Below are 23,955 nucleotides of genomic sequence, written 5' to 3' on the forward strand. Positions count from 1 at the left end.
TGGTATATATTTACATGACATCTTGACAGGTATATATTTACATGACATCTTGACTGGTGTATATTTACATGACATCTTGACTGGTGTATATTGTATCGATGTATGGTATGCTGATGATGAATGACTATGGCTGGTGACGTGTGGTTTAGGGGATGACAACTAATACCTACATGCAACGGTAGTGTGGAGGATGCTAGCCATACTATAATATAACATACTTTTTTTCGCAGTCAGTGTCAATTCTGAAACATAGAACCAGAAAGATGCCGACAAAGTAAAGTTACACATATTTATAGATCTCCTTACTACTGGATCACAGGGCAAACAATCACATTACAAATTATCCCGACTTTAAAAAAATATTGACGGACAATATATATTTCTGTTATTTCTTTACTCGTCAGCTTCAGTTGCGTTAATATCGCTCATAAATGGATTGTATTAAAATATTCTTATTTCTGCAGTTCATTTCTTCTCATGTATAAATGTCTCACATGCAAGATGCAATATGTATTTCTGCAAAATAATATAAACTTGGTTTTGTGTTTCCACGCAAATAGTGAGTGAGTGAGTTAATATTTAACGTCACATGCACGCAAATAGAACAAGAGATGCTTGAAATAGTTAAGTCTACACACTCCTTCTCACATTGATATCAGAGAGATCAAAAGAGAGGGTTCGTGGAAAAGGTGAAAGTAGTAGTAAAATCCTTCGTAATTTACAAACATTTACAAACTTTGTGAAGATGAGTAAATATGAACTTTACAGGATTGTAAATTTTATCATCAATTTAAAAAAAAAAATTCAAGTAATCTGAAGTGTATATTCTAACAAGAGTTCCACATAGCCGTAAGTGTAGGATCAAATATCCGAGATGGTTTTGTTTACAAAAGTTCAATTTATCCTGTTATCCCGTTTGTGATATATTTGTAGTTTGTATCATCTTACTGTACTTCAGCATATCTAATACAATTTACACACATTGAAGTTTAGCACAGGTCCTCTGGCGTTCGAGTGTTCGAGCCAGTGTTCGACATTTACTATTTTTAATCAGGCTTTGTTGTTTGTCCCCAGCTAAAACCCTGCGGCCATGGGGGAATATAAACTGTCCGATCTCAACGGTACCGCTGCAATGCCAGAGGAGAAGCGTAGCGGCGGAGTTCACATTAGCCATGGGGCGGCGTTCGTCTTGGTCCTTCTTGCTGTCTGTCTTGCCGTGTTGGTAGGGCTCGTTGTGCACCTGGTATCACCAGTAATCTTAGGCTAAGAATATGAGATTATCTAATAACAGAATGTGTACTTTTAACAAAATGGGAATATTTGTTGAAAATGAATTTTGCAAATGTTACTGATTACTCAGTAATTTTGTGTGTAGTGTTTTCTTCTTCTTCTGAAAACTGGAAACATGAAGAAATATGAAGTTAATTGCCATATTGGAGGTATTAATATCTGCATGATTTCAATCAGGTGGTGCATGCTCAAAGAAAACAACAGCAGCAACAGCCACTACAACAGCAACGATGACAACTACAGCAACCACAACAATTACAACACCAGCCCCCGTCATCAACTACCGCCTCCCTACAGCTGTCAAACCTTTCCACTACGTCCTTGAACTCCAACCTGATATATTCACCTTGTACAGTTTCTATCGTCATCATATATATATTGCAAATATTCTTGAAAATGTCATAATTTGTGATCTCATGTTGTGGTGATCTCAATTGTACTTCCTGAGATTTGGATTGATAATATTTCTTTATCTCACAGTTACTTAGCATCCACCCAGTTCTCGCCATCTCATGCGAGGAAAGCGTTCCCCTGCTTTGATGAACCGGCTCTGAAGGCGACCTTTGACATTACTCTGGTCAGGAAGACGACCACTGGACGGAACTACCGGACACTGTCTAATACCGAAGTCTTGTCCAATGAGATCAGGTGAGGGGGTGTAGCGAGGTGGTATAGGTGCATACTCTATGTATAGTCCAGTCAAAATCGCGTAACGAGGTCGACATCCATTTCAACAGCAGCGTGGCGACTGTTATGGCGATTTCAGTCGATTGCAGGATCTGCAGTGGAAACTGGACCTTAACAGTCAGTTAGCTCTCCTGCCATGGGTACATAATTCGTCGTGACGTCATCGTTTTGAACGTTTGCATGAACATTTGCATGTTGTCCATTACAGGGGCAACTATACAGCTGATACCTTTGCAACGACGCCGGTAATGTCCACATACCTCCTCGCCTTCATCATTTGTGACTTCGACCAGCTGGAAAACAAAACCTCAAACATAACGGTACAGTCAGAGTTTTGTCTATTTATAATTACACAAACGTCAATGGGATTTTCAACAGGCATCTTGAAGTTTTAACACTTACTTAGTGTAATGTGTGATGAGGAGAGTTCTACTGTAACCTGTTAAGGATCCGGTGTCCAGCCTTTGACTATCCGTCGTAGCACCCCTTTAAGAGTCAAGACGTAGTTTACATCTACACTGCCATTACGACAACCTTGATATATCTTGGCAGACACGGTAACACAAAACAGTTTGTACCGTATGTTATGAACACACATAAAGGGCGAGTGATTCCTGTATTCTTTTCAAGGTTTCATAGCAAGCTTTGTGTTGCACTGTACACGCTTAAGCTCAACAGCCCATTTTGCCACAGTGTGATACTGAGGGCTACTTCCTAAGATAGTTAAAATGCGACCGTGAAGATCTGGGTTAGAATCGGTCTTCAACAGCCCAAGGGGGGTGAGGATGGGGGCAAGGGACGAAACGTAAGTCCTTAGCATGGTGCGTTAGTAATGGTTCTCTGTGATTATCTCAACGTGAAGATCCGGGTACAATTTGTCTTCAGCAACCCATGCTTTTCGTTAGATGCGAGTAACGGGATCGGGTGATTAGGCTCACTGACGTGGTTCACACACTAGTACCAATCCTAGTGAAGAGTATGCCGTATATGTATTAAAACTGATCGCACGGTGTGTTAACATATACTTATGTGTAACATCTCAGTTGATAGTTAGGTAGTTTGTAAGCTTAATGGTCGTTTATCTCGGTTTTGTGAGTTGACGCAAAGTTAAATGCTTGAAATAATTAAGTCTGTACATTCCTCCTGACATCGGAGAGATTAAATCGGGGTACATGGGAAAAGAAGAAACTGGAATAACTTGTAAATCCTTCTAAATTTACAAATATTTACCAGGTATGTTGTACTAGCAAATAACAACAGCAACAATCGTGATGACAACGACGATGACGTCGTCAGTGATGATGATGTGATTGTTGTTGTTGTTGTTGATGTTAATGATGATGATGATGATGATGATGATGATGATGATGATGATGATGATGATGAGGGTGATGATAATGCTGACGACGACAATGATGTTAATGATAATGCTGATGATGATGCTGTATTCTATGTCGTTGCAGTACCGGACGCTGGCACGTCCTAATGCTATACAACACGCCGGTCGGGCCCAGAAGTATGGCATGGATTTGTTCGACTGGTTCGAGAAGACCTTCGACCCTGACTATCCCATCACCAAACTTGGTATGTAGACGAGTTCACTCAGGCCATGTATTCCTTAAAGAAACAATAAGCAAGTCCTTAATGTGGATTTACGTGAGGCGCTGATAACGTTGCATTTGGGTACGGTATCGATAGTATTTTGGTAAGTCAAGATCAAAACTCTTTAGTATTAGTCGTTGTTTTTGGAAAAGGATCTCGATACACCAGGCATGTTATTGTTCTCGTAGTCAGTTTAACGTTTTTGAATATCGTAGAGTTTATTTTGAGGCAGTCATTCATCTTCTTGCGTTGAAAAACTGGCATTCTGATATTGACAAATAGAAATCGCTTTTGAAGTGACATTTTGTATTTTAACCCAGTTTTTCTAATTTTAAATATTTAAAGTCTTTTGATTTAAGAATATTACATATATTTTTATATATTTGTGTCAGGTGTTTTACCTATACAAGTTGCTATTCCCCAATATGTAACATTACAAAATTCACAATACATATATGTATTTAAGCGTCTATAAAAGTAACAGCGTCTGTGCAGACAACATCGCCATCCCCAATCTCGTGTTCGGCGCCATGGAAAACTGGGGCCTCATCACCTACAGGGAACGCCTTCTTTACGAAGAGGGCGTGTCAACAGCGTCTCAAGACAGCTGGGTTGCCGAAGTGATCTCGCACGAGATATCTCACCAGGTAACAAATTCCTCGAAAGTATTACAATTCTTTTTTAAAACTTATTTTAATGGTTTTCTTTGTGAATTTGTTTAGATGCATATGCTTTGGAAAATGTAAAAGAACAGGTCTGTCAAAAGTGAATAATAACGATACTTTAAAGCCCAATTAACATTTGCGATGATGTGTCGTTTTGAATTTTTGAACCGAGCAATCAAGAATTGATAAAAAGGCTAATAACGTAATACAATGTGGTACACAATTATATTTTCTCAGCAATGATGTGGGAACGGTGGGGTAGCCTAGAGGTTAAAGCGTTTGCTAGTCAAACCGAAGACCAGGGTTCGATTCCCCAAAGGGGTATAATGTGTGAAGCCCATTTGTGGTGTCCCCCGCCCTGATATTGTTGGAATATTGCTAAAAGCGGCGTAAAACTGATCTCACTCTAACGAAAAATGATCTGCCCTAACGACGGCAAGCTCATCCACTCGTGGAAAAATGTAGATGCACGTGCTGCTCTCGGTTGGCGTCGATGGCAGTTGGTATCGGGAGTCTTCCGGAGAGGACAATCGTGTTAAACCATATCCATGATGAGTGAAAAGTCTATTGAGCGGCTTCGTCATCAGGGATTGAATTTTAAAAAATATTCTGAGCAGGTGCAACTCTGGGCATCATCTATCAATCAGCGAATAAGATAGAAATATCCTTGGGCCCCAAATCCCAATCCACAAAAACACCCCAGCAAATAAAAATAAAACTGCTAGAATAAACACACTGGTTGAGGTTCAATGTTTGTTTAACAAGTATACAAGAACAATGATGTCTGAATGTTGCAATAACTGACTGTTGACTGGTAAGGTAGAGTGTACCGTGTTTATTCATGGAGTATACAAGAACATTGCTGTCTGAATGTTGCAATAACTGACTGTTGACTGGTAAGGTATAGTGTACCGTGTTTATTCATGGAGTATACAAGAACATTGCTGTCTGAATGTTGCAATAACTGACTGTTGACTGGTAAGGTATAGTGTATCGTGTTTATTCATGGAGTATACTTGAACAATGATGTCCGAATATTGCAATAACTGACTGTTGACTGGTAAGGTGTAGTGTATCGTGTTTGTTCATGGAGTATACTTGAACAATGATGTCCGAATGTTGCAATAACTGACTGTTGACTGGTAAGGTATAGTGTATTGTGTTTATTCATGGACTATACTTGAACAATGATGTCCGAATGTTGCAATAACTGACTGTTGACTGGTAAGGTATAGTGTATCGTGTTTGTTCATGGAGTATACAAGAACAATGATGTCTGAATGTTGCAATAACTGACTGTTGACTGGTAAGGTATCGTGCATCGTGTTTATTCATGTGGTATACTTGAACAATGATGTCTGAATGTTGCAATAACTGACTGTTGACTGGTAAGGTATAGTGTATCGTGTTTATTCATGGAGTATACTAGAACAATGATGTCTGAATGTTGCAATAACTCACTGTTGACAGGTAAGGTGTAGTGTAAGGTGTGTCACGGTGTGACATACTAGCATTAAAGTGTCTGTGTGTTGCAGTGGTTCGGCAATATTGTGTCACCCAAGTGGTGGTCCTGGCTCTGGCTAAAAGAGGCCTTTGCCTCTTTCTGGGGCTCCTTTGTGGTGGGCACAATCTATCCAGCTAGAAGGTCGGTGAGTATCTAAATAATCACATTGGTCCTTTCAGTTAAAACACTTTCTGATTCAAGGTAAGAATATTACCCCTATGCAGATCGTAAAAGAAAGCTGAACATATAGAAGTCAGGTGGTCGGCTCGTTTTTGACACTCTCCATCACACGCTTGTCTGGTCGAGACGTGATTATGTACAATCCATTGTCATACAACTACAATATAACCCGTAAAGATCTGGGTTAGAACTGATCTTCAGTAACCAATGGTTGTCGTAAGAGTCGACTAACGGGATCGGGTGGCCAGACTCGCTGACATAATTGACACATGTCATCGTACCCCAATTGTGTAGATCTATGCTCATGCTGTTTTAATTAGACTGGATTAATTACAGACCGCCGTCATATAGCTGGAATAATGCTGAGTGCGGCGTAAAACAACTAACAAATAATAAATGAGTGTTGTGAAAACAAAAACAAAAGAATCAACAAGGTTGCAACATCTTCTTCCTCTCTTCAGATGGAGCTGTTCATAGTGCAGTCGATGTATATTGCGATGTACAGAGACGGTATGCAGACGTCGCACCCAATGACGAACGACGTCGAGAGTAACGCTGAAGTGGAGCGCTCTTTCGACACAATTACATACAGCAAGGTATGAGTTAGTAATGAGTGAGCAGGGTGAGAAGGTTGAAGTGGGGTTTAACGTCGCGTTCAAGATCACATCAAGTTAAAGTAAACTACGGTTATCTCGAACTCAAAGGGATCACTAAAGATAGTTCGTTATACGAGTTTCGACTAAAATACACAGCAAGTTGCCAGGGGCTCGATCCACAAAGCGTCCGTAGAACTACGTTATTCTTAAGCCTATACAATAGAATAGAGTTACGTTATAGAGATAGGTGGTAACGTGACTAACGCTTTGTGGATCGGAATCCTGGGCCTAGTTTACTGGATATATCGACGCGTGCGTGTGTGTTTGCGTGCGTGTGCGGTTTGGTTTGACTAACCCCAAGTGTCATTTTGTTTCATCTGCCTTTGTTACAAACAGTTAAGATGTCGTATACTAACCGATATTATTACATAAAGCTGACAATGCTAATTTTCATTCAATTATATCAAAGTGAAAGCATGCCAAGAAACTTAACGCTGAAGATATGAAACAAAAGTCATGACAATTGTTAATTATGCTCGCCAAGTAGTTGTCTCTGAACTTTATCTTCAATGGCCATAACAAATCGCTAGAAATATAACCATTGACTCTCTGCTACAGCCAGAGGTCAATTATGGCTTAAGTGAATGAGTGAGTGAGTGAGTTTGGTTTTACGCCGCTTTTAACAATATTCCATCAATATCTCGGCGGGGGCCAACAGAAATGGACTTCACACATTATACCCTTGTAGGGAATCGAACCTTGGTCTTTGGTGTGATGAGCGGACGCTTTAACCACAAGGCAACCCCACCGCCCCTAATTATGGTTTGAACTAATAAAGCCTGTCAGTCTGTCTGATTTGACGAATGTGTATGTTTTAGTCTAAATACATACGTTTCCTTCAACTTTTAGGGGGCTTGCGTGGTTCGAATGATGCACTTCGTCATGGGACACGACCTTTTCATCAGAGGGCTCAATGTAAGTATGACTTAAATGGAGTGAGTGAGTTAAAATGTAACGACGTCATCTACGCCATTTCAGTCATACAGCGACGAGACCAAGTTTACAGTGAGTGAGTAAGTGACTATGGTTTTACGTCGCTGCTAGCAACATTCCAACAATATCACGGGAGGGGACACCAGAACCATGTGGGGAATCGGGCGAACACTTTAACCACTAGGCTACCCCACCGACCCCACAGGCCCTTGTGACCTTGCGAGCATTAAAGATTTAAAAAATATATATAAGAAATTTAGATTACCCCCGACTCGAAACGCTTCACAGTACATATACATTATCATGATGTATAAGTACTGTGAAGCATTTCGAGTTGGGGGGGCGGTGGGGTAGCCTAGTGGTTAAAGCGTTGGCTCGTCACGCCGAAGGCCCGGGTTCGATTCCCCACATGGGCACAATGTGTTAAGCCCATTTCTGGTGTCCCCCGCCGTGATATTGCTGGAATATTGCTAAAAGCGGCGTAAAACTAAACTCAGTCAGTCAGTCAGTCATTTCGAGTTGGGGGTCATCTCAAAAACAATATCTTTTAAATCTTTAATCCTCGCAAGGACACGAGGGCCTGTGACAGCCCCATCAAGATTACCCATATACACAGGTTAGATATACATACAAAGGTACATAAACAACATTTTTTTCCATATGCACAGTAAGTATGTCAATAAGGGTAAATGTATCGAAAATGCTGACTTAGACCTGTTTGGGAGTTTGACCAGCTGATTTTGTTAATATAAAACACATTTACACTACATTAAATGAGATGCAATATTCACGTTTGGTCACTAACTTGCTCACAGAAGGATGATCTCTTTAAAATGAAAAAGATCCCTTGTTCACACATTCTTCAGTTCACACAAACACACTTAAAGAACAACACGTAAATGGACGTAAACTTGCACGTAAGTCTATGTAGGCATACGCAAGACCTGTAGTTCCGAGAAGAAAGGTCGTCAATCTCAGTTCGGAACACATTTAATGTTTTGGTGACACAATCGTTCGTAACTTTACGTCAGTCGTAGTTCACTAGGAGTTACGATCATCTTACGATTAGGGCTAGATGTGTTAGTTTGGATTGGCTATATGATACACCGTACAATCAAATATGGTGCAAGAAATGATAGAACAAATTTTACATTTTTCTTTCACAACAAAATGACTAATTTCTGTTTCAGCGATATTTGAAGAGACATCAGTACGGCGTTGCAGAGCAAAAGGACCTGTTCGACGCTCTGACAGAGGTACGTCAGATAATTATGAAGATCCGGGTTAGAATTGGTCTTCAACAACCCATGCTTGTCGTGAGGGGCGACTAACGGGATCGGGTGGACAGACTTACTGACTTGGTTGACATGTCACCGTAGCCCAATTGCGTAGATTGATGCCCATTATGTTGATCACTGGATTGTCTGGCGCAGATAGATGCTCACCAGCCACATATCCGAACAGTGACAATCAAACATGGACACGTTGATTAGATTTCTTGACATGAAAGGTTCAATATGAAACAAGGCAGATAATAAGGTTTGATGACGTGGGGTATGTGTGGTTTCCAATGATTTTACGACCACGTGTCAAAATGGAAGCATTCTCATCGCTGTACACATGAAGAGGCTAGTTTAGTGAGTGAGTGAGTTTAGTTTTACTCTGCACTCACAAATATTCCAGCTATATGGCGGCGGTCTGTAAATAATCGGATCTGGACCAAACAATCCAGGGATCCACAGCATGAACATCGATCTGCGCAATAGGGATACGATGACATGTGTCAAGCAAGTCATCGAGACCGATCACCCGATCCCGTTAGTCGCCTCTTATGAAAAGCGTGGGTAACGGAAGAGCAATTCTAACCCGGATCTTCACGGGTGCTAGTTTAGCAGAACTACACACTTAGAAACAGTTTCCACTACAGCAAACACCACGAAATGACGTGATCTGAAAGTAGCACTACTACATCCTAAGTCCTGTCACACTGACTTGCGGCAGATTTTGCGTTAAGTTCCACATAGCTGTTTCAAATCTATCTGTACATCCCCAAGTTGATTTTCTGTATCACTCAGGCAAGCTCGTAAATCCACCATTTCCATTCTGTAATACTGACTTGGTGTTAGTATCTTTCTGACAACCGAAAATTGACTACCTATATTATCCACTCCACAATCCTTCACTCGCATGTCCAAGGTGAGGTGAGGTGAGGTGAGGTGAGGTAAGTTGAGTTGAGTTGAGTTGAGTTGAGTTGAGTTGAGTTGAGTTGAGTTGAGTTGAGTTGAGTTGAGTTGAGTTGAGGTGAGGTGAGGTGAGGTGAGGTGAGGTGAATTTGGGTTTAACGTCGCACGTACGTATATTTCACTCATATGACGACATGCATGCGTGTGTATGTGTGGCTGCTTGTACTAGCCCAGTCTGAAGCTGGTTTTATAGTGCTAGCCCACTGAGATACCATGCCGCAGTGAAGCATGAATACCCCAGTCAGACACATTATACTGACTCAACATTATACAACCAGTCCTTGTTGTACCCATTTATGCCGTGTGCCAGACAGGGGCCAACAAGTACCATATTTTAATGTCTTTTGGTATGACGCGGCCGGGCATCGAACCCGCACACCACGGAGGCGGGCCACATAAAGTGAATCGCCAAAATATCATGACTTATCAAATATATAATGCATTGGATCTTTTTAATCCACAGCAATCTGTAGCTGAAGGCACCCCTATCAACATGACAGAGATCTTTGAACCCTGGGTCACTCAGATGAACTATCCTCTGGTCACTGTCAAGGTCACAGGTCCTGGAACCATCAACGTCCGCCAGGAACGTTTCCTCAACAATATGAGCTCCAACACTACCGGGGACACCGCTCCCTTTGGGTAAATATGGTGGTATTTTCTGTTAACTGTTTATTGTTCAATGTTGTTTATTCCAAACTCCATTACATCAACAAGTAAACCGTCTAATCTGGGCAAGTCAAACTGCATATGATGTAGACGTACCTCTGGGTGTAAGAAAACCAGAAAAGAGAGTTGTCGGTCCGAGCATAGTGACTGAGATTTATACTGCGTTTAGCAACATTTAAACATTGTACCTATTTTGAGGAATCGAACCTGGGCTATCTGCGTGGGATCGCTTTAACCACATGGGTACCCCAGCGGCTCGTCCGAACATAGGTTTTGGGATGTTTGAAAAGTTCCATTCCGCTGTCTCACAGATTGTAACAGTGCTGCTTGTCAGAACTCCGGTCACTCACTCACTCATAGGATTTATATGTCCGCCCACCTGCACACCTTCACGCCCACTATCATGCCCACGTACACGCCAAACGTCATCATCCTCCTGACCGCCTGCCTGGGGGGCACGTTTCAGGATCCATCAAGTGAAGACTAATATGTTTCCCTCACGTGAATGCTCTACTTTACAGCTACAAATGGACAATCCCTATCACAATCGCCTCCAGCAAGAACAACAGCAACCTCAACAATGTGTACAGCTACAACGACATTGCATGGTTGGCTACGACAGAAGAAGAGAGTAAGTAGAATCCATACTGAATATATGATGTCATATTATCTGGTCATGAGTTGTGTCCCTTAACCGTTTCCGGTTTGAGTAGTAAAATATTCCTGGATATATTCTCTCGAAGCGTAGAAAGCGTAGAAAGCGTTAGTGGTAGAAATAAAATATAACTTCATAGTTGTGGCGATGCAGGTATGCCGGGAAAGGCAGGCTTTACGAAAGCATCGTTCACATCAGTTCGGGCTTTGTCGCGTCATTTCGGTTTTAGCATCCTCATTTTAGCTTTTGCAACGTCACTTCCGGTTAGGCTGCCACTTTCGGATGAAATGACGTGAAAGTTTAGAAATATAGTTGTCAGATCCGTAACCATGTTCGTGGTATTCTTCAAACTGGAAAACATGTAACTCTAATTGAAGCTGGCATGTTGTGGTGTCGTTTGGTCAATACTTACTGGGAATGGTCACGAGGTCCGGTCCGGTCCGGTCCGGTCCGGGCTGGGCTGGGCTGGGCTGGGCTTTCAATTGGGTGTGATGCTCCATTAGGCGACAACAATGTAGGCATTCGATTCAACTCGCATTGAAACACCAGCACATTGGCAGGAAGGTGAAACAGAGTACATTTCAAATAATCCGGAACGTTGGTCATCGTATCTGTACAGAGAGGGGGAAAATAACTCTTCCGTTGTATTTCTCAACAGAAGACATCAGCGACCCAATTATCCCCGACCCTTCACAGGAGAACGCGTGGGTCGTCGTGAATGGACAGCAGTCCGGTTTCTACAGGGTTAATTACGAGGAGAGAAACTGGATGGCCCTAATTAAACAACTAGAGACAGACCACACGGTATGTGCTGCAGTCTTTCCTCGCTGTGAACATGAGGACTGTTTGAGAACAGCAAGAAAGTTTGAGGCCTGGAAGAATAGTTCCAGAGATGGAAGAGTAATTAGGTCTGGAAGAATATTTCAAGGCAGTAAGAATGTCAGAGGGCGATAAGAATGTTGTAGACGGGAAGCATGTTTCAGGACAGGATATATATCTAAAGGCTGTAAAAATGTTTTAGGACAGGAAGTTTGTTTCGGCGCTGGAAGAATGTTTCATGGCTGTAAACATGTTTCAGGGCCGTAAGAATGCTCCAGACCCTGAAGAATGTTTCAGGGAGGAGGGGAATGTATTCTACTCTTCTGCATATGCTCCGACCTTTCTATCGTTCATGCTGCATTCGTTATCAGCTTTTTTTCCAACTAATTCATTTCTACTATAATTTATCTTATTCCCAGGTGTTTCCACCAGCGACCCGCGCACAGATCATAAACGATGCATGGACACTTCAAGAGTAAGTAACTATCATTTGACGGAACTGGAGGGACGGTAAATCTGTACTTAGGGATTTGATGCTCCTTAAATGGTGGTAGGATGGTCACTCCTTACCTTTGGATGGGATGGTGACTCCTTACCTGTTGACAGCGGGTTAGAATTAATCACCCCCCATGCTTGTCATAAGAGGCGACTAACGGGATCGGGTGGTCAGGCTCGCTGGCTTGGGTGACACATGTCATCGTTGACTTGGTTGACACATGCGTAGATCGATGCTCATGCTGTTGATGGCTGGATTGTCTAGTACAGACCGCTGCAATATTGCTGCGTTATTGCTGTTTCCCATTGAAGTGGCATACCTTTGGATTTTGGTGGCTTAAAATGTGTTTATGAAGAAATTCCTATGCTATGCAGTCGATCACTGGATTGTCTGGTCCAGACTCGATTATTTACAGACCGCCGCCATAATGGTGGAATATGGCTCAGTGTGGCCTTTAAACAACAAACCAACCAGTATGTTCAATCCTCATACCTGGGTATGGCCACTTGTTACGGGGCGATTGGATGGTCACACCTTACCTGGGTATGGGTCATTGTTTACCTGGCAATGGGTCATTGTTTACCTGGGTATGGGTCATTGTTTACCTGGGAATGGGTCATTGTTTACCTGGGAATGGGTCATTGTTTACCTGGGAATGGGTCATTGTTTATCTGGGAATGGGTCATTGTTTACCTGGGAATGGGTCATTGTTTACCTGGGTATGGGTCATTGTTTACCTGGGTAATGGGTCATTGTTTACCTGAGAATGGGTCATTGTTTACCTGTGAATGGGTCATTGTTTACCTGTGAATGGGTCATTGTTAACTGGGAATGGGTCATTGTTTACCTGGGAATGGGTCATTGTTTACCTGGGAATGGGTCATTGTTTACCTGGGAATGGGTCATTGTTTACCTGGGAATGGGTTATTGTTTACCTGGATATGGGTCATTGTTTACTTGTGAATGGGTCATTGTTTACCTTGGTATGGGTCATTGTTTACCTGGGAATGGGTCATTGTTTACCTGGGAATGGGTCATTGTTTACCTGGGTATTGGTCATTGTTTACCTGAGAATGGGTCATTGTATACCTGGGAATGGGTCATTGTTTACCTGGCAATGGGTCATTGTTTACCTGTGAATGGGTCATTGTTAACTGGGAATGGGTCATTGTTTACCTGGGAATGGGTCATTGTTTACCTGGGAATGGGTCATTGTTTACCTGGGAATGGGTTATTGTTTACCTGGATATGGGTCATTGTTTACTTGTGAATGGGTCATTGTTTACCTTGGTATGGGTCATTGTTTACCTGGGAATGGGTCATTGTTTACCTGGGAATGGGTCATTATTTACCTGGGAATGGGTCATTGTTTACCTGGGTATGGGTCATTGTTTACCTGAGAATGGGTCATTGTATACCTAGGAATGGGTCATTGTTTACCTGTGAATGGGTCATTGTTTACCTGTGAATGGGTCATTGTTAACTGGGAATGGGTCATTGTTTACCTGGGAATGGGTCATTGTTTACCTGGGAATGGGTCATTGTTTACCTGGGAATGGGTCATTGTTTACCTGGGAATGGGTTATTGTTTACCTAGGGAATGGGTTATTGTTTTAACCTGGGAATGGGTCATTGTTTACCTGGGAATGGGTCATTGTTTACCTGGGAATGGGTCATTGTTTACCTGGGAATGGGGTGGTTACTTCTGACATGATGATTTGATGACCACTCGTTAGGTGCTGATAGGATGGTCACTCCTTACCTGGGTATGTGGTGGTCATTGGGTGGTCAATACATGAATGTGTTCACTCTTGTTCTAGAGCATCGTGTATATACTACCATATGGTCGCGGCATACATGTAAGTATAGGTCCTGTAAGTCTCGCGAGGCGCTACTTCCGGTACTAAGTTGGTTCCTGGCTCCCTTTGCGTGCACCAACTTGTGATATGTGAGACGGGGCCCAGCTTACTTCCGGTGCCAGATTTCAGATGACGAGCGTATATTCAAGAACCACTTCTGGTTCCAAATTGCGCGACCGCTAAATATGACCCTACTAGACCGGACCAAGTGTACAGCCATGCTTGGCTGTCACAGCTGTTGACAGTCGTAATAGTTTGCTCATTTGGGAATGGTTAGACAAAGCATGTGTTATTCCTGCAAGGATTCTCCGTTCCTTACAGTCAACTGACAACCATGAGAGCATTCCAAAAGGTATGAAACGTTGTTTGTCACCGGAAGTACTAAGGTCTCGCGAAGTGCCGTGACCTACTTACGGGCCCTGTATCATGACCGACCACCGCCTAACAATCTGCACGTGTACATAAATATCTCTTCAAACTTTCAGAGCCGGTGTCGTGAAGCTGAGGATTGCCATTCGTACTTTGAATTTCCTCAAAAACGACGTCGACTATGTCTCTTGGCATGCGTTGTCACAACATTCCAACATCCTCGCCAGTGCTTTGCAAGGTAGTGAATACTACGGCGCCTATATGGTAAGTTCTAAAATACCGTATAATTCTCGTATGACGAGAAGTCAAAGGTGTTCCCCTACCCGTCCACTGATCTGAGTACTAATATGTTGACTGATATAATTACATTTAATTAACGTAGCATCTATTCAGGATATTCCGTGTTAATTTTATAGTGAACCATAAACTGGACCACCATAGTAGCTTCTGTTTGAGTCTACCCAGGCTTACTCTAAAAATTGTCGTGCAATAGAACTACACACACGAGCGAGAGTGAATCTGTTCAACGTTTCTCATAGGAGGGATAAGAATGGTGACGTCAGTCCCCGAACAAACTATGGTGAGTGAGTGATAATATAACGTGAAATCGGCATTACTTCAGCCCTATAGTGACGACGCCAAGTCAACACAAACATACAAGTCCATGTTACACTATTAAACAAATGAAACGCATGTGCTATCCCAGAAGAATTGATTGCGTTAGCTAAAGAGCAATTATTACATGTAATTTCAATGGTAAAGAGGTGAAAATTCACACGTCTACAGACAAAGAGTTCCCCAACACATTAGTACCTCGTATGACCAGCATTGGCAGCAATTACTGTTCGGCACCGTCTCGAAGAAGTCTCTCCTATGGAGTTTTCCCCCACGCTTCCTGCAATGCGATGGCCAGTTTTGGGGGTTTGTTTGTTTGTTGTTGTTGTTGTTGTTTTGTTTGTTTTTTTTTGGGGGGGAGAGGAGGAGGAGGGATTGGGATACCATGGCATGTGTCAACCAAGTCAGCGAGCCTGACCACCCGATCCCGTTAGTCGCCCCTCACGACAAGCATGGGTTGTTGAAGACCAATTCTAACCCGGATCTTCATAATTATCGAAGAGCTTGTTACGTTGACATACCTCGATCACGTCAGTCGCCTCTTACGACAAGCATGGGTTACTGAAGATTAGTTCTACCCGGATCTTCACGGATCGTAGCTTTATTAAGCGTAATAGTACAGTTGTGTTCACTCATTGTTGATAGATAATAATGTAAAACTGTTTATATTTCAGGAATTCATGAAGGTCAGCGCCAACAAGACCTACAACCACTACAGGATGAACATACAAGCTGATACTCTTCCAATAGACGTGTAAGTAGCAGCTGTGTCTCCGTGGTCAGAAATATGTATTGAATTAACCCCTTTATAGGAGCATATTGTTTCTTGAATTTAAAGGGCTCGGTGGGGTGGCTTAGTGGTTAAAGCGTTCTCTAGTACAGCCGAAGACCCGGGTTCGATTCCCAACATAGGTACAATGTGTGAAGACCATTTCTAGTGTCCCCCGCCGTGACATTGATGAAATATTGCTAAAAGCGGCGTAAAACGATATTCACTCACTTGAATTTTAGGTGTTGTAGTGCAGTTGAAACCCAGTTGACAATACTTACAATATTTTCCATCAGCCAGGAATTACAGTTATATGAACAGGCCAAAGGTCACCATTCGCTCACCTTCAGTACATGCGATGTCAACAACCTGATATTTGTCCCAGAATTGTAATGAGTATAATTGCCCCTCTCCTCCGCCAGCTGACCAAGCAAACTCGTTAATCCATACAGTATCAGAAGTATCGTTATTTAATCTTGTAGTTTTATTGTAGGTCAAGGTCAAGGGAACATTAGTTAACATTATCTGTCCAAAATGTTTGCCTCACATAATTGGAACATAATGGTAACCACAAATGGAATGGTAGCCTGTTTATGTACACATCGTCAGCATAGAGCTCAGGTCACAAATTACTTGAAGTTAAGCAACGTTGGGCGGTTTTCCGGTTTGAATTGGTCGAAGAGTGAGTGAGTAACGTTTTACGCCGGTCTTCACACATTGTACCCATTCCAGCACTGACAGAAATGGAAAGGAACTATTTTGTCCTGGTCGATTGATGTATATTTTAGTTGAAATGGTTGTAATGGCTTCGACAAAGAAAACATATAGAGGTCCATTTATGTTTATAATAACTGCAGTCGACTGTATTCGCTATTCCGCAATGATTAATCGATATGCAGTTTAATTGAGAAGTGAGTTCAAAATTGACAATTCCGAGTATTTTCATGTTACAATATCTCTTCATCACTATATATCAACATACACACGTGTACAGATTCCAGATAACTCGCGGTGTCAACTATGCCTGCGAATATGGACTCCAGGAATGCGCGGACGATGCTCTGAGGCTGTATCGGGAGATGATGACGGACCCAGTCAATAACAGGTAGTCTGAACAATTTTACAGAAATAAATTAAACGTCTATGAGAAGAGTAAAGAGTTCAGCTATAAAGGCCACAGGCCCAAAGAGGTACATACACATGTATCAGGTATTGGGGGTGCAGATTTAAGAGGTGGACAGTGCAGTTAAATTGGATTTAGAATTATGATAGATTTAACAGTGTGCGAAATCGTTTCTACATTTTGCTACCCAGTCGGGCCAGTTATGCCTGAAAGTTACCAACCCACAAAATATTTCACTTGCCCGAAATTTGAATGTAGAACTAAGCAAAAGATTACAAAAATAGATGAGAATAAAATAATGTCGGCATGACACGGGCTTCGTCATTAAGCTACTAATATGATGAACATTTTTATCAGGCCATAATCTTGCATGATTTAAAAGTGTATTATAACTTAACAAGTCGGAGAGAGTGATATATGTACAAAATGACCCCATGAAAATTCACTAGCCAGTCAGGCCAGTGACTGTGGAGATTTACTGGTCCGACTGGATTTTTACTAGCCACAGGCAATCGAGCCAGTGGAATGATTTACGATGCGAGAAGAACAATTCCAGCAAAGGCCTCTGAGTGAGTGGGCATCGAACTGGGTGCTTTCCGCACAACGTGTACGCTGAAGTCGCTAAACTACCACAATCGGTGATACTTAGATTGCATTTCATATTTCACTCTCTCCGACTTGTTAAGTTATAATATACTTTTGAATAATGCACGATTATGGCTTGATAAACATGTTCATCATATCAGCAGCTTAATGATGAAATCCGTGTCAACATTTGAATTTCGGACAAGTGAATTATTCTGTGGGCTAGTAACTTTCAGGCATGGCTATCCCGACTGGCTTGAAAAATTTGGAAACTATTTCGCACACTGATGATCAGATTCTGTGACATATGTGATTTGTCTGTTCCTGCAGTGGGGATCTGCTCACAATATCAGTCATTCGTTAGGGTGAATAACAGCATCGAGCGGTGACGTAGTTGACGTGTGCCATCATACACCGATAGCGTGGATTGATGCTCAGACTGTCAATCACTGGATTGTCTGGTCCAGACTCTACTATTTGCAGACCGCCGCCATATGGCTGGAATATTGCTGAGTGCGGCGTAAAACTAAACTCACTCACTCACTGATAAACAGACAAACAAACAATAAGGAGATATTCACTAATTCACTCTCTCTGTTTTAGGATCAACCCCGACCTCATGAGATTTGTGCCCTGTAACGCTATACGATACGGGGGAATGGCAGAATGGAACTATGCTTACAACCGATACAAGGCCGAGGATACTGCAGGAGATGACAGCTTCGAATGGTTCAACGCTCTCTCCTGCACGACACAGCCGTGGCTTTTACAAAGGTGATGGCCGTACGCATTCTTCACCACTCGCACCTTGCCGTAACCCGCAAAGAGATTTGTCGCCTTATCGCATTTGTCTACAATCGCACGTCTGTAATCTGCAAGCAGATTCGTCCCCTATCGCATTCTTCACCACTCGCACCTTTCCGTAACCTGCAAAGAGATTTGCTCCCTTTTCGCATTTGTCTCCAATCGCCTTTGCCGTAACTTGCAAGAAGACGCATCACACACACGCACTCACGCGGGCACGCACACATACACACACACACTACTCTCTGCCTTTCCGTAACCTGGAAGAAGATAGATGATGCGTCCTTTATCAAATTCGTAAGCAATCGCACTTGCGTAACTTGCATGCAGATGCGTTCCCCTATAACATTCGTCACCACTCCGCACCTGTCCCGTAACCTGCAAAAAAACTCGTGCAAACGGTCTACTCCCAGTTGTGATAACTCCCAGTTGTGAGACTCCCAGTTATGAGACAGTGGAGAAGGTAATTAACAACGAAAACACACCATACTCCCCTGTCTGATAGAATGGATTCACCCTAGCTAATTACTGATTTGCTATGTAACTGAATCTTGTGGAGGTTACTTCATGAAACTTTATAAGATAAATTGATTAACATACTCATGTAAATGTCTTTAATAATTAAACACTTTGTGTAGGTAACTTCGTGATCAAAGAGAAATTAATTTACCTACTCAGATTTACTCCGTCTCCGAAACTACAAGCTATAGTAAAGAAATAACTCTGAAATACAAGAATTTTTTCCAGTCGAACTGCCTCTCATGCCAACCCTTTCTACCCGACACAATAAATTTATAGAATGCCCCGCCAAATTCCAAAGAGTCATGCAGTCTCAAAGAATTTTAAAACCTAATTACAAAAACCGAAAAAAGATTTATATTGATCTTAATTATGGCTCTTGTTTTTGTCAAATCGTTCACTGCCGCCTCAGGCTCGCATCTAGCGACCCAGTCGCCGATAAGTATAACAGACATTTAATAAACAGTGTGCGTTGCTCTTGTGGATATCAACTACCCGTTATAACCTGGATGATATTTTGAACGGAAACAAAGAATTTACTCCTTGTGTAAACCAGAATATATTTGAATCCGTCCACGATTATATCATCAAGATACAGCGCCTCAAATTTTCTCAGGGAAATGCTTAAATTTACTCAACAACTTTCTCGTGATTGATTTATATTCCTAAAATAGCTTGTTAGACACACACAACTGTAAGTCTCTAATTATGACTACTTAGAGAATAGTTGCATTTGATGTAATCTGTATATATTTATATGTATTTAAAAATATATTTATCAATATCGATGACGTCACATCCTCCATTTCGCTTTATATTTTATGATGCATGGGAGCGGTGTTAACATGAGCAGTAATACTTCACCAATCCCAATTCATTTTCATAAATAATAATAAAATATGTTCAAACTAAAATTACTTTCAAATTTCATAATAGTCAATAAATATGTGTTTTTCTCCTGAATCAATAAAGTATTTATTGAACTATTTCTTCTGTGTAAATATAACCTTATATAAATATAACCTTATAACTGTTATCCCAGATGCTGCTAATTGAGTACAGTAAACTCAAAAAGAAGCTAGACGGGATGCAGGTCATATAATTTAAACCATGAGTTATAACAATATCATTTACAATTTAAGCAAAAGCCATATTTTAAAAACAACTAAATAGTAGTATACAAACATATTTACAGTTTATGAATCAGACCAATGTCTTTCAAGTTTCTTGACTCACTTGTTGGCGATCTATAGCCTTTTTTATATCACGTATTATCTGAATAGTGCTATTAGTTTTAACATTACATAGTTTCAATTCGAACTGTGACACTCTAGTTGTTTTAATGTCCTTTTTTTTAGTTTACACGCATTCCTTATCAATGACAAATTGGTTTTCGTCACGATATAGCTGAAATATTACCGCATCAACTTACTAACTAAAGTTTGTTGATTACGAGATTTCAACTCAATCGGGTTTCTGGTTGATGATGCGAACCTCTTGCAAGTCCACACAGTCAAGCATAACATATTTAACTTTGCTGTTGTTGTTGATGATGACGATGATGATGTTTGTGTTCTTGTTGATGATGATGATGATGATGATGATGGTGGTGGTGGTGTTGGCGCTGATGATGATGACGACGGCGATGATTTTGTTGTTGTTGTTGATGATGATGATGATTATGATGATGATAATGGCGTTGATGATGATGTTGACTACAACGATGGTTTTGTTGTTGATGATGTCGTTGATGATGATGACGACTGCGAACATTTTGTTGTCGATGATGATGATAATGATAGCGACGACGACGACGTTGATGATAACGATGACAACGGCGATGATGGTTTGTCCATCTTTACAAGTTTCTTTTCAGGTTGCTAGACATGTCATTGGACAATACTACCTTCCGCTCTCTGGATGCGTTTTTCATCATATACATCGTTTCCGGCAATGCGGCAGCCAGGGATATAACCTGGAACTTCCTTAAGAACAACTTCCTGACTCTACATGACAAGTAAGTACCACACTGAGTAAACCTTCTGTGGCATCCGGCACATCCCAGCTCATGTATATATTGATATAGTCACTTGCCCAACTAATAATCATGGGAACATAGGAAAAAGAATCACGGTGGTAATAATGAGTGAGTGAGCTGGGTTTTATGCTGCGTTTAGCAATATTCCAGCAATATCACGACGGAGGACACCAGAAATGGGCTTCACACATTGTACCCATGTGGGAATCGAACCAGGGCCTTCGGTGTAACGAGCGAATGCTTTAACCTTCTAGTCTACCTCACCGCCCCATAAAAGGTAATAACATCGAACGTAAGTTTTGTCAGTGATGCGTCAAATTTGAAAATGTTGTTGTTGTTATTTGTTGCTTATCGTCGCATCATTGTAAATAATCCGAGTCTCGACCAGACAATCCACTGATCAACAGCATGAGCATCGATCTACGCAATTGGGATACGATGACATGTATCAACCATGTCAGCAAGCCTGACCACACGATGCCTTTAGTTCAGGTTGCTGAAGATCAACTGTAACCCGGATCCTTCACCTCTGACGAATTCCCGTCACTGTGACGAATTCCCGAGTTGATCGCGGGTTCGAATCCCAGATAAGTCTTTATTGTGACCGTATTAATGATCAGTATGTCCCACCTGTTTTTTGTGTACCTCGACTCTCAATCATCTTTGAGCTGACACTGTATCTATATGTCTACATGTGTGTCACAAAACTGTGTATTACAGTAAACTAATATTATATTTCTTTTCATTGAAGACACGGCCGTTTCCGACTAGGTTCACTGATAAGGAGTATAGCATCTGCTTATAACATGGGATACCTTTTGAACGAGGTAGGTGTGTACTAGTACGTTTGATGCTCAAAGCTTCATAGGTACATGGGGCTAATCTTTAATGTTTGGAAGTACATATATATTTCTAAATAATTCTGAGCATCGTTCAGTGGTCAACTTTCCACAAATCTGATTCAGATTCATTTTTATTCAGTATTTCGGGACTAAAGGCCTATAGTACAAATACACTTGCTATGATTAAATGCACGTGGTGGTGGTGACATTTCTTGCATTCAAATAATATTATAGATTTGATAATATCAATATTTTTAGAATTTAACAGACTGGACAATATTTGTTTATCTCTTACAGATGCTGATATAAATGATAAATACTTACTTCGTAAATCTGAATACTTGGTACACACAAATAATACGTGAACAATTCACTTTCAATATAACCTGTACAATTTTTACAGATAGATTCATTTGTATCACTGAAAGCTCTATTGGGTTTGCGTAAATAGTGAATTCTAAAATCATGAAAGCCAATTCTAAATTGACACAACGCCCGTATTAACGTTTTGTCTTGTAGATTCATAATATAAAACTCCGGTTCTAGCAAAGATTTTTGAGAAGAATAGTCTTCTAAAAAACTTCAATTATTTATAGACATAGACCATTCTTGGAAGAAAATGTCCTGAAGATGTTGCTTAAAAACATATAAAAAATTACATTCATTTCCAACCGTTTGTGAAATCCACACATGAGAAACTCCAGTCGAAAAAAGTAACTGTCTAACCTCTGATGCCCAATTAAGCTTGCCAATATCATCTTGTAGCTTTAGGGGAAAATAGCTTTGCCTAGGGTACCTATAAGAATCCATTTTTAATAATTTCATCCACAATTTTATTACTCTTAATCTGGTGAGTACAAATATATTGCAACGCCCAGTTTCCCCTGATACAGCCCTATTTGAAGCATACTTTCCCAAATTTAGGAAGCATTTAAAATATGATGCATGAACCTTTTCTATAGAGTGAAAATATTTAGTTCCCCAAATTTCGGACCCACATAAAGGAATCGGTAAAATCTTACAATCAAAGATGGTACAAGCAGTTTTTTTCAATAACTGGATACAGATTGCATAGCCTTTGATGCTTGAACAGAAAAACTTTTACAGGCTGTTGACAAATTTTAGTCTGGATGAATCTGATTCATTTGTAAGTCTATAAATGTCCCATGACCTAATTTAAGTGCTGTTGTAAACAGTATCTATGTTTCTTATTTCAGCTACAGTCATTTGCCAACACCACCATAGCAGAGGAGTATCAGACTACATTTCAGGAGGCCATTAAGGCAACGCAGGCTAATTTGGATTGGCTGGAGACCAATGGTGACGACATCAAAGAGTGGCTCACAGAACAGGGTTTCGCAGAATACCTGCCGTAATTGATCACTTAGGCGATAGGTTTCGCTGCCGTTAGTGATCGCAGTGCTACGCAAATCGTAACCCCTATACTTTAGCGCAGGTTTACGACAGTCGTAGCGCTAAGAACATCGTAACCCTATACTTTAGCACAGGCTTACGACAGTTGTAGCGCTACGCACATAGTAACCGCTTTACTTTAGCACACTGTCAGGCTTATGACAGTCGTAGCGCTACGAACATCGTAACCCCTATACTTTAGCACAGGCTTACGACAGTCGTAGCGCTACGAACATCGTAACCCTATATTTTAGCACAGGCTTACGACAGTCGTAGCGCTACGTGCATCGTAACCCCATATTCTAGCGCAGGCTTACGACAGTCGTAGCCCTACGAACATCGTAACCCCTATGCTTTTGCACAGGTTTACGACAGTCGTTGCACTACGAACATCGTAACCCCTATACCTTAGCACAGGCTTACGACAGTCGTAGCTCTACGAACATCGTAACTCCTTTACTTTAGCGCAGGCTTACGACAGAAGTAGCGCTACGATCATTATAATCGCTTTGTGAAGTTGGGCCGAGATTCACGTGAATTAGAGACATCAGTCAGATATTGACTTGACTTCTTCACAGTTGGCAGCGGTTGATGTGGCTGAACTGTGGAAAATGGTATCG

At 41.3% G+C, this 23,955-nt stretch overlaps 1 protein-coding gene across 1 annotated transcript; it reads left to right on the forward strand.

Moving 5' to 3' along the window:
- The first annotated feature begins 1,090 nt into the window (after positions 1 to 1,090).
- On the forward strand, positions 1,091 to 23,298 carry LOC124274739 (aminopeptidase N-like). The gene is made up of 20 exons (XM_046710110.1): positions 1,091 to 1,148; positions 1,468 to 1,639; positions 1,771 to 1,938; positions 2,186 to 2,297; positions 3,441 to 3,561; positions 4,075 to 4,226; positions 5,780 to 5,863; positions 6,390 to 6,524; positions 8,708 to 8,773; positions 10,224 to 10,402; positions 10,951 to 11,060; positions 11,743 to 11,888; positions 12,323 to 12,378; positions 14,744 to 14,891; positions 15,917 to 15,996; positions 17,006 to 17,116; positions 18,323 to 18,493; positions 20,919 to 21,059; positions 21,832 to 21,907; positions 23,140 to 23,298. The coding sequence occupies exons 1-20, from the start codon at positions 1,091 to 1,093 to the stop codon at positions 23,296 to 23,298; spliced, it is 2,445 nt and encodes an 814-aa protein (XP_046566066.1).
- Positions 23,299 to 23,955: the final 657 nt, after the last annotated feature.

The sequence above is a fragment of the Haliotis rubra genome, unplaced genomic scaffold (genome assembly GCF_003918875.1).
Source record: "Haliotis rubra isolate DU_JTF1 unplaced genomic scaffold, ASM391887v1 Scf194, whole genome shotgun sequence".
Taxonomy (NCBI): Eukaryota; Metazoa; Mollusca; class Gastropoda; order Lepetellida; family Haliotidae; genus Haliotis; species Haliotis rubra.